The 12,512-nt window shown below is 40.3% G+C and overlaps 1 protein-coding gene across 1 annotated transcript in view; it reads right to left on the reverse strand.

Annotated features, from left to right (window-relative positions):
* Nucleotides 1–341, reverse strand: part of LOC145990236 (uncharacterized) — a 44,140-nt gene extending 43,799 nt beyond the window's left edge. The window contains exon 1 of the mRNA XM_083125910.1: nt 47–341. Coding sequence (XP_082982036.1) covers nt 47–211 — 165 coding nt within the window. The 5' untranslated portion in view covers nt 212–341. The remainder of the gene's footprint in view (nt 1–46) is intronic.
* Nucleotides 342–12,512: the final 12,171 nt, after the last annotated feature.

Genomic DNA, 12,512 nt, shown 5'->3' on the forward strand with positions numbered 1-12,512 from the left:
TGAACAACTACATGGCAAAAATGAAACTTTTCTAAACAGTACTTACTAAAAGAGGTAAGCATGAATTAATAAGTGTTGGCAATTGACGTTTTCTTCCTTCTTCATCGAATATGTTTATGATTATAATACCATCTTCCGAAGAACAGAGACGACACAAATCATTGTAAAATGTTGATGGCCTGAATCCTGCACTGTTTTGGACCTTGTCCATGTTGTTTTATAGCAGTCCTCATGAACTCTATAAGTTTTAAATTACCAAAATATCAACATTAACATGTAAATAAAGTCATACGCCCAATATCCATTTTAATTAAATCAAGCCGCCATTAATATCACGCACACTGCTGTTCTCTTGTTATTGTCAAAGCGTCTTCAAAGAGTGTCTCCAGTAACTCTCACTATTGGAGCAAAGCTAGGTAGCAGGACCGCTGGAAGAACTTGCTATGAATTGATAGGTAGCAGCTACGATCGCTTAAACAACAAGTAATTTTCAAGAATTTTCCGGCAGCAGAGGCGGAACCATAGGGAAGCAGGGAGCATTGGCCCCAATCATAAATGGAATCCAATTATAGGGGTTGCGGGGGCAAACACAAAATAAAGAACTAAGGTTAACAAAAGTTGAGAGTAGGATATTCAAGGTGGATTTATAGTGTGTCTGGAAAATTGAAAGCATCTAGGAGATTCGAACTGAATGAGGGCCGCATTTCAATGCCTCGATATAATAGAATTCTTCCAGTTTTGCCAGAGGGATTTTATTTTGTATACAAGTTGCTTCCTGATGAATGTTGAATTTTATCTGACATAGCCTACACTACCTGCCAGACTATGTGGCCAGCCGGGAAGCTGAGCATCATCTTTTTAAGGGGTATAGATAGAACCTCACAATTGTATGTGTAAGGCTAGTGGTGGCCATTGTGTTTCAAAACGGCCTGGGGGGGTGCAAGGAAAGTTTACTTTCTCTTGGTAGATAAGGCCTAGGATTACGAGGCAAAAAAATGGGGAGCAACTATTCCCTAAATCTATGCCACTGTTTAAGGCTGCCATTTTAATCAGGACGTGAAATTGGAACGTTTTTTACCACTCGACTTCCCTGTTCCCATGCATTAACATTGTGTGCCGGAACCAGAGTATGTGTGTTTGTCCATTTCTTCTCATCAGGCATCAAAACATCTATGGTGTCTTGAGTGTTTTTGCGAAGCTGTTACACATGAGTGGACAATTCACTCGACAACGCGAGATTCAAGCTGTGGGCTGCGAACTGGATGCAGACAGTTCTCGAATATTTCTCTCTGATTCGAGCCTGAACACCACTAATGTGTCTTGTCCTCCCATGTTTGCAGCTCTTATAAATGCCGAAACCCACCAAATTGTTCATATTCAGGCCTAAGCAATCGCAAGTGTTCAAAATTGTTTCACAGCTTGCCGTCTTGTCATACACGTATATCAGCACGAAACAAAGGAAGTCTTCTCGAATACAGTTGGATCGTGAAACAATTATTGCACAGTGAATACCCTTCCGTTCCCAACACATCTAATGTTTCGTCTCCCAATATGATGAAATGATTACTCATTTATTACTAGTGACGTGCCCAAGGGAGGATTGGTGGTATCATAACCCCATTTGATCCAGTATTCCTTAAAAAAGGAATGTCAAAAACAGGAAAAGATGGCAAAATGAGGACTGACTACCAAAAATACGTAGTATTCGTAACCCTTCTCCCATCCGATAATCCTGGGTACGCCACTCTTTATCTCGGATGCATTTTTTAAAATCAACTCACCAGAAGTTTTTATCATTTCGTATGTATTGAAGACATAAGTAAGATGCATTCTTCATGCAGCGTTGGATATTATCTTTTAGGGTGCTGTCGCCTGCCTTCGGACCTAACCTTAATAAAGTCCTAATTTTCCATCCTTGTGACTTTCATTATCAAGACTTAGGAAGATTTCAGACCGAAGGAACACGCGAGACATGTCGTATGAAACGAGCCAATCAACATCAACAACAACGTTTCACATCGTAGCTACACAAAAGGCCGCACAAACGAACGTTCGACTTGTGAAATCCTCAGGCGACACGGTGTGAAATCTCCCTTAGTAGTCCACTGTCATCATCACCTCGAAGCGGCAGCTCGTGTTGACTACAGAAGAAAAATGTCTCCTCAACCGGTGGAAATAACCCTCAGTTTTCTTCTATCTCCTATATTTTCTGCGCTTGTTAATTAAACCGGTAACATCTTACGATTTGACATACACAGAACATGTACTATGTATACATTTTAGCGCAAAATCAGTCGAAGTCAAGTGTGGCCCTGTGGTTCAGTTGGTTGAGCAATAGCATGGTATGCCAGAGCCCTGATTCGGGTCCTGGTAGAACCTGCAATTTCCGCTAAAATAACTACATATGCAACATCTTGCTTTCTCTTCTCGACATTCATAAAATTTTCGGATGTTCCTTGATGGTAGTTTATTATTTGTGTGAGTGTGAACCCAGTAGGCTTAAACAAAAGTTTTTTTTTTTATGCCTTGAAATTCTCGGACTGCATACATGAAATTTTGTTCGGGCACAACTAAACCATCACTCAAAACTTTGATTTTCAGTTGATCTGTGAAGCTTATTTCTTTTTAATAAAGCGCTGAAATATTCACCTTCGATCTCTTTGGCCCTTGACCTGAACTAGCACTACACTGAGGCTCCGGAACTTCCGCTGTCGTCAATGTCTTCAGCTTTGGATCCGAACTAGTAGACATTGTTACTTTACGGTATTTAGTCCTTTTCGTATTCGAGTCACTAGAACTTATAAACCAACCAATGGGCACTGACTGATTACTAATCGACTGTATGAATTGTCATACTCTGAAGTCTTATTAACCGATTTTGTTGTACAGATCAACCGGTAAATTGAAGCCGCATATTTATATCTTTATTATATTCTAGAACGTTCCGCAGATAAAACGATTCGTTAATATTGCCAGTAGTTCAACTCCTTCTCTTATTCAAGAACGTTCCCTCTCGCGCTTTCCAGAGATATAAAAATACAACAAATCGTCCTACTTGTGGCGCTACCTTTGTTGTGCAGCTTCCAAAAACGTTTGCTGCGACAACACCGAAAGCGCAAAGAAAGTTTCTGTGCAATATTATCAACAAAAGGGTTATAGAACAATCTCCGTCTTGTCTTTATACTTATGTATCTCTTTAAATTAACGTCACATTATTCAAGAAGAGAAAGACATAATTTTATGTAGTGTAAACTGAAAATTTCCTGTTTGTGTGTGTGTGGGGGGAGGGGGTCAAGCCCCCTGATCACCACCTTGGATACATGCTATTGACAATAACAAGGTTATAGAACATTCACGGTCTTGTCTTTATAATTATGTATCTCCTTAAATTATCGTCACATTATTCAAGAAGACAAAAACAATTTTATGTAGTGTCAACTGAGAAATTTCCTGAAGCGGGCTCGAGCCCCTGAGCCCCACCTTGGATACATGCTATTAACAATAACAAGGTTATAGAAAATTATCCGTCTTACCTCTATAATTATTACTCTCAAATTATCATCATAATATTCAAGTACATTTAACCTAATTTATCTAACGTAAACGGAAAAAAATCCTGAAGGGGGCTCGAGCTCCTTAATCCGCACATTGGATACGTGCTATTAACAATAATAGGATTATAGAACATTCTCCGTCTTGCCTCGATAATTATTTATCTCCTTAAATTATCGTCACATTATTCAAGAAGCCAATAGCCTAATTTTATCTAGTGTAAACTGAAACGTTTCCTGGGGGGGGGGCTTGAGCCCCTGATTCCCACCTTGGATACGCGCTATTAACTATAACAGCGTTATAAAACATTCCCCGTCCTGCCTCGATAATTATTTCTCTCCTTAAATTATCCTCACATTATTTTATTTCACACCACAAGAAATCAAAAACCTCATTTTATCTAGTGTAAACCGAAAACTTTCGGGGGGTGCTCGAGCCCCCTAAGCCCCCCCCTTGGATACGTGCCTGTATGTGGCCGAGTTGTCGACCTCTATGGCGGAGTGGTTATAACATCGCGCTACAACGCCAGGCGTTCCGGGTTCGAGTCCCGGGTAAGGCATGGATATTTGTGTTTGTCCAGATGATGAAAAGTGTGAATGACTGCGTCTATCAGCAGACGTGGTTCGAACCCGTGTAACAAATAAAATGCACTTTGGCGTGCAGAATCGTGGAAGCTTATGTTGTGAGCTTGTACGGCAGATTGCAAATAATCTTGCCATTTACCTTTTGTTGTGAGAACGTAGAGCTTAATGATATTCTTAAGGTAATTGAAGGATGCTTCCACTAAGTCGTTTGTGTAATGAGCCGCAGTATTTACATATTTTAGCTGTATGCCAGTTAACTGAGCTAGCTCATGCATTAGGTTTGAGGTATTTGACGAAGATTTCAAGAACGATCGCAGCTGGGAGACCAAACCTGAGGAAAACACAATGAAAAAGTGCGTCAGCAATTGATTTGGCATCGAGATTCGGAATGGTGGTCGCCACGACGTACCTTTTACAACTATCCACTACAGATAAAAAAATACTTGTGACCTTAGTATTTGACGCAAGGTGGCCGCAAACATCTAAATGAATCTTCTTGAACGGAACTTCTTCCGGTTCGGAGTGCTGCAATGTGTTTTGCCTAGTGCCAGGATGACGCTTAGCTATTTGGCATGGCACACACTTTTTCACTTGGTCATACACATAGCGTTTCATGTCTGGTATGTAATACCGAGAGACAAGGTGCCTGTAAGTTTTATCTGTTCCCTGATTCGTATTTAAAATATAAAAGAATAAAGATACAGCCAAATATAGAATGGATGCATAGATAAACACAAGAAGTTCTATGTCCTGCGTTAGTACACTTGCACATGTGCTCAGTTCGTCGCACACAAATTATCAAGGTCAAAGTCAATTTCAACCAGCTTCGGTTCAGCATGGCAACATCCCCGGTGCCTTTAAAGTTTCATATTCTGGTCTTTAGTTCATCAGTGCATCTCACTCGCGTCCTATAAACATCTACAGATAAACAAATCCGAAGGTCGGGTGACCATGGAGGCCAAGGAATTGGACCACCTCGTCCGATCCATGTTCATAGAATACGATCATTAAAAGTGTCACGAACAATGATTTTGCAGTGAGTTTGTCTGAGTTTGCGAACACCGATTGCGTTCCAATAAACCAGAACACAGTTTGACCTCTCTATTTGCGGATTTTCCATATTCTTCAATTATGGAACTGTGCACGTCGTCCATGAAGATGTTCGTTACCTAGAAATAAAGAAATAAACTTTTTTGAGTTTATCTATCCATCCATGTTTCTCATTGTCTCCTTTACTAGTTAAAATATTTATAGACACCCTGTGAAACATTTCTTATGGTTCCTTTATACTTTCTTTTATCCTGCTGAAATATCGTCCATTTCTGACGTAACAGTGTCAAAGCTTTTTCGAATTCTGTTCTCAATAAAGTGTTTCTTGCCTGCTTTTGGTCTGCACTATTTTCATTTCCCAGTGCCTTTAGCGGTGCATCATTTCCATATAATTCCACCAAGCATTTTCCATCTGGCTGCTTTATCTTCGCTTTTCTACCTGCAGCTGACCTTTCCTATTCTTCTCTAACATATCATTTTCCTTGCTCTTCGTCCCATTAAATTGTTCCTCAGCATTTTGTACGTAGCGTCAACTTTACACTGTATCACTTTCTCTTCAATTTCTTTATATTTATCTTCTTTCCACTTTTACTTCTGTTTCCGTTATTCACTATTAATCACATGTCAGTTGTTTTTATCTCAGCTTGCTTTGTTCTTTGGTTTTTGTAGTTTCTTCTTTCTTTCTTGAAGTTTAGTATCTCATTCGTTATCCCAGGCTTCTTAGATTCCTTTCTACTCTCTCCGAATAATTCCACTGCGGTGTGTAAAGATCAGATATTTGTTTTTGTGTTATATTAATTAATAGCTGGCCAGCTACTACGTGAAAGGAATAATTAGTATCTTTTTATTACATGTTTGAATTTGATTATGATATACTTGACATTTTCCTCTATGCTTAGCTTTCGAGTTGGGGAGTTTTTCTCCACCCTGCTTGACAATTCCATTGTTGCCTCATTTAAAAATGCCAGCACAACAATGACGACGTGGTAACCGTTTCCGTAGAGTCTTTATTGCAAATATATCTGTGATGAATGAAAATTTAAAACTGAGGCTGAATAGCAAATTTCACAGTCAGAAAGAAGTTGAAGCCAAAATGTTTCAACAAGATGAACAAAGTAAGTATGGCATATATAGTAATTAAATGTATACAGTATTATCGTGCAAACTTTAACAATTTTCAATTCCGCTGGAAACAGGTTATTAGTAGATTTTTTAAATATGTAAATGCAATATGAAAATGCGAGAAAAATTCGTCCATGGGCATGGAATAACGATCCAATACACACACAAAATTCGCTATTTCAAATTGCACATACTATATGTTATCATTACAAGCGTGAGTAATGCCGAAAACTTTAGTTTGAATATTCGTACTATAGTACTATTAACAGAAGCTCACTCATGTACAAGGACAACGTAATTTTAACCTATCAGGCATTTTTCTGATTTAAGCATCAAGCCAGGCTTGAACATGGATACAGAAAGACAATAGCGTTACCTTCAATGCGGTGCTTTAAAATGATTGGGCAGGTGTTGAAATAGTGTAGGGGGATTTTTCCCTAAAATAACATAATGTTTAAGTTACATAATTTTATGAAATATATGTCCAAAAAAGAAGTTTTCACCTTGGCACCATGCTACAATATGTACGATAAGGGGAAGAGGGGCAAGGTTAGAATCGAAGTATATTTCATTAGTAATTTATTTACTGCAGCTGGATCCGCCTCCCCGATGGCGGAGTGGTAGCGTCGTCGCCTTGTAATCAAGGGGTGCAGGGTTCGATACCTAGTGGAGGCACATAGTGGTTCGGATCCACTTTAAACCTTAGGTCCAGTCCCGATTACTGATAAGCCTTACTGTGCGTAAAGTGGACTTATAACACCAACTTAATCAATCAATGCAGCTGGTTCCAAGTGCACCGTATTTTATCCGTTCGATGAAGTGAGGGAAGAATTTAGGGGCTAGAAATAACGACTTTCAGTAATAGGATGGCAATAGATACGCTGTCGTAATTATATAATTATTAAAAATTAAATATTAATTAACGATTAGTATAAGAGCTTAAGTTATTGATATCGTCAATCAACTAAACCTTTAAAAATAAGATAAACTAATTGGTTCTTCTCCTTGTTGCGGGATTCGTCAAAATAGCAGTTTCAGAAATAGGAAACAGAGGCAGCACACACACACACACACACCATAACACACACACACACACACACACACACACACACAATAATTATTCTTATTTATCACGGTTCAAAATGTATTGGAGTGTTACGTTTTAAACTTTCATTTTCTTTAAAATTCGTTAATTCCATTACCTATGACAAACTTTGAAACAGAATGAATGTTTGGCCTAAATGGTACATTAAGCGATACATAAGGAAATAATTCTGCCTTAAATATCAAATTTTGTAGTCACGGGCAATATAAATGTATTTATCAAATTATAAATATATTTATAAAAATGGGATTAATTAGAAATTTTCAATGGCAATTTCTGTCATCGCCGTTGGGTTAGGCAACACACATATCGAATCGCAGGGGAGCAAGGTGTCCATTTTTTATTGCCGGTGAGCGTACAATGCTTGTTTGAAATAATCTATACGCGTGAATAACTTCTGCTATGTCCTGACGCAGATCATTACAATAACAGCTCAATTTTGCACAATTTCTTGTCAAAATTGTGGTACGAATACGATAGTAAAACGAATACATTTTTGTTTCTCAGGTGACAGTTGAAGGCTTCGACAAGTGGAAAGAGAAGCCACCAATAGAAGACTGCCAGAGTGGTGACACACGATGTTTGACTTCACGACTTCGAAGCCTCCTCAGAAGCCAATGGAATAGGAGAACAGAAGAAACAGCACCTTTTCAAGACGAGTACTGTACGAGCGGAAGGTAGGAATTGATTTTTATTTATATAATTGTATATAATTATAAGAGGCGTATTTTTTAAGTAAGTACCGTTTTGATATGTACAAAAAACAAGTAAACTTTTTGTAATAATTTTATTGTTACATGAAAGACCACACTTTTATCTACTTTTCCACATAATTGCCACCAATATTAAGGCACTTATCATATCGAACAACAAGCTTTTGTATTCCGTCGTCATAGAAGTTTGCCGCCTTAGTTGACAGCCACTGCAACACGGCCGTTTTGAGGCTATCGTCGTCATCGTGGCGCTGACCTCCGAGATGCTTCTTCAGTTGCAGAAACACGTGGTAGTCACTGGGCGCTAGATCGGGGCTGTATGGAGGATGATCAAATTGTTCCCAGCCAAATGATGCGGTGAGATCTTGACAAGAAAAGTCAAGGCGCTACCAAAACGTTTGCTTTTGTGCGCCTCAGTTAACATTTTTTGTACCCACCGTGAGCAAAATTTTCGATACTTTAAGCGTTCGGTAACAATTTCGTAGATAACACTTCTTGAAACTTCAGGGAACTCCTCTAATAACGAAGAAATCGTGAAGCGTCTGTTCTATTTCACTTTTTCGTCGACTTTCTGCACCAAATCGACAGTGATCACTGAGGGTCGCCCACTCCGTTCCTCGTCATGAACATTCTTTCGGCCATCTTTGAAAGCTCTTACCATTTGCGTACCATTCCATCACTCATAATGTTTTGTCCGTACACTTCACAAATCTGACGGTGAATTTCAACTGCTTTCACGCCTTTAGCACTAAGAAAACGAATAAGAGCACGTATTTCACAGTCGGCGGGATTCTCAATCTGCGGAGGAATTTTAAATACGCAAAAGCAAATGTATACACGATCGATTGTTGCCGTAATGGCGTCTGTGGCTTGCCAACAGATGTAGGTACACAGTGCGCATGCATGGGACACCGACCACAGCGCTGCAGCGGCGGAATTTCAAAACGGTACTTACTTTAAAAATACGCCTCGTATATTTGGTTACACTAATGATTAGTGAACGGATTTCTAGGTCCATACCTATTTTTTTTGCTACGTCCTAGACGTATGCTATTTAGAGATCTTTTCTTTTCATGTACCCCGCACCCCTCTACTGAAATTCTATAGGATCTAAAAACGCCTAAATGAACTATAAACTCCTATAAATGCCTAAAAGCCCTATTTTGACTTGAGGAACGCCTTTTAAACAATTCGCTTAACTTCAAAATTAACGACCGTTAATTTCCACCACAAAGGTTTGAAACCCTTAAACCATCAAAATTTAAACCAATCCGAGAGGCATAAGAAGCAATGTAACAGCAAGGTGTGTCAGTGCCTGCAAATTTCCACCATCTTCCAGCCTGCATCACGGAATTGGAAAAATGTAGAGCAAACTGACTGGATGAGGCGTTCTCCGCTATTAAACGCTGTACTTCGCAGGCTATTAAAGGGACCGTAGGTGTAGGATACCAAAGAATAATGCGGGCTGTTTTGGGATCGAATCCTAGCTACAAAATCATTCAGTTGTTGATTGCGTTGGTGTTTTGAAGTCCATTTATGCACATTAAGGCTGGACCTTCAGTTGTGCTTCCACTGGGTATAATTATTCCCGGCCTCCAACAGTGTAAGAGCGCAGGGAGATTTCAAGATTGGCTGTTAGGAAAGACAACCCTGCAAGTGACCAATCACGAGAGCTGTTTTCCCAATTCACACAACGGTTACGTGAAAGGGGAGGGTTGCGCCGGAAGCTACAACTGCCCTAGTATAGAGAAGACCACTGCGAACTTGCATGCGGTTTGAGTATTGAAGTTGAGTTTTTTAGCACACTTTATGCACAGATAGACTGTTCGGGACTTGACCTACAGTTTAAAGTGGGATCCGAAGCACGGAGCCTCCAACGGATATCGAACCTACGATCTCGTTACAAGACGACGACGTTACCACTACGGCTCCGAGAGCCCCAAACCTTCATTGGGAATCAGCAGCAGTTGCAATTATGAAGGGTTTTTTTTTTTTTTTTTTTTTTTTTGCACCAATAACTTCCTGCGGTGTAGAGAGAAGATTCTCCATGAACGCTTCTGGGTTGTAACGATTGCATTGCAAGTTATTGGGATTATTACAACCCAGAAGTGTCCGTAACTGTACAAGCGCCCGTTGAAGGATGACTGGAAGAACTTCACCACGGAGAACATTGCAAAGCATATGGTGGTGTAGTACTTGAAACCATGATAAAGTTTTTACATTGGACAAATTGAAAATTTTTAAAATCAGAGAATAGTATTGATTGCATTAAAAATAGTAACTTTTGATTATTATGAATTAATAGTTATGCCTATTAATATATTATAAGAACCTACAAGATTCCTGAGATGGAGATTATAAAGTCCTAAATCCCCTCTTTCTTAGCACCTAAAATCCGTTCCCTACTAATGACTACCGCTTGGCAGGCTGTGACGGGACTAAAAACAAAAGAAGGCCTCTATGCTCCCACACATGCTCAACATATGTATTGCAGCTTTAGATGCAAGTCCAATCAAGTCATTTTTAATAATTTCTCTCTTATTGAAGTTCAAGGAGTGTAAGCGTTATTTTGGTTCCGCCGCGCGTGCGTGTGCATTAAGATCATCCTCCTCCTGTTTCAATGGCCGACTGTGGTCTCCCGAGAATAGGAGCATTAGAATTGCCTATACCAGCCCTCTATGGACTTACAGAATAGGGCATCTGGGTCATACAGAGTCGTATCTCCTGGGAAAGATTTTGGGGTGTGTTGCTTTTCAGGAAGAAGAAGCTGATAACTTCTCTGTCGTCAATAGCTCCATCCTCACACTTTACATCCCTCAAACAACAACAGTTATTACTTCGTGTCTACAAATTGCAGTATATCACGTGTAAAGAGATTTCCCAAGGGCACTCTAATTCCCATACGGACACTTGAAGTGGATTAGAAAAAAAGCTTTTTTGAATTCCTCTCGTGTGTTCGCAATTAACAAAGCATTAAACATTGTGGAACTGGTATAGCTATTTTGTTTATTATCGTTTTTCACGAGGCTAAAATGAATACTTTTTTTCCAGGTTCAATTAGACGTCAAAAAAATAAAGAGATTTCTGTTCTTAATAATACGAAAACCCGCCCGATGGATTGTTTGGCCAGAGGGGAGAAACTACGGTTCCATTTTCTAAGGGTCTCCTCAGCCTTAGGGGGAAGGGGATGGGCAGGGGAGGGTGAGGCCCACAGTTCCCACAAGGCACTGCGTTCCATGGAGCTTTTTTTGGGTTAATGCTCGGTTTAAGTCCTGGGTCAACCCCACGGGGCAGCAAAATAGGGTTTGGTGGAAGCGGCAATAATTGGAGATCTACCTTGCTCTTTGATCCACCGCCCTTCCCACAGCGGAGTTTTCTTAACAAAGATGCGAAACGCTGACAAATTCCAGCCAGTCAGAATGGAGCTTCCGTGTTCGGAAGCAAGAATCTTGCTGCATAGCAGTGGCGTGCCCAAGGGTAGTTGGTAGGGGATATTACCCTCCTTTTGGCCTCGTATTTAAAAATAAAAAGAATACGATAAAGAGAGGAGAGGATTACAAAATTTAATATGATTACTAAGAGTGAATACGTAACCCCACCCTTCCGAAAACCCTGAGCACGCCACTGGTTTGAAGGTGGTGGATGGTGAGTTAGTTTGCAACCGTTTGCCTCTCTACACGCAGGAGCCATCACCCGACTTATTGCCCCGTGGGAGGATTATGACTCATGGTCAGAAAGGGGTGGGGGAAGGGTGTAAATGGAGAAGGGTGACACCGGTCGATGTGTCCATTAGCGAAAATCAAGAAAAGTCCCCAAAAAAATAGCCTGGTCTCAAATATACACTATATAATGGAATTTATTTATATGGTAGGACACACCAAATGAGGCTGCCCTATAGAAAATATCCCCCACCCCCGTTTCCTCTACCGTCCTCACATTTGACCCAAGACTTAAATCTGTGTTCGAATCCGTTTTGTTTCCCGTCGCTTTTTCCCTACCGTTCAATGCGTCCTAATTTAACAACTAAAGAATAGCACTGTTGCTGCTTTCCTCCACCAGGTGGAAGATTAGACATCAACCGCACACTCAAGGGTGCAATTGTCGATAGCAATTCGCTATCGGAGGCAGAGTATCTGTTGCCATTACCAGTGTATAATTAGAGAATCGGTTAGTTCATTGGACTATCCAGCCTAACTATTGCCTATTTCGGGTAGAGCATTAAAAGGCTTATTGAGAGTACACTTGACGCACCTTCCTCCTCTACTCTCAAACTCTGCCTGTGACGTACATACAGAGAAGAACGGTTCGGGGATTCGACGGGCAGTAAGGTGCTTTGGAGTGTTGCGCCTAGAGCTCGAAGTGGGGGGGGGGGGCAAGGGGGATGCT

The sequence above is a fragment of the Lepisma saccharinum genome, chromosome 7 (genome assembly GCF_977018435.1).
Source record: "Lepisma saccharinum chromosome 7, izLepSacc3.1, whole genome shotgun sequence".
Taxonomy (NCBI): Eukaryota; Metazoa; Arthropoda; class Insecta; order Zygentoma; family Lepismatidae; genus Lepisma; species Lepisma saccharinum.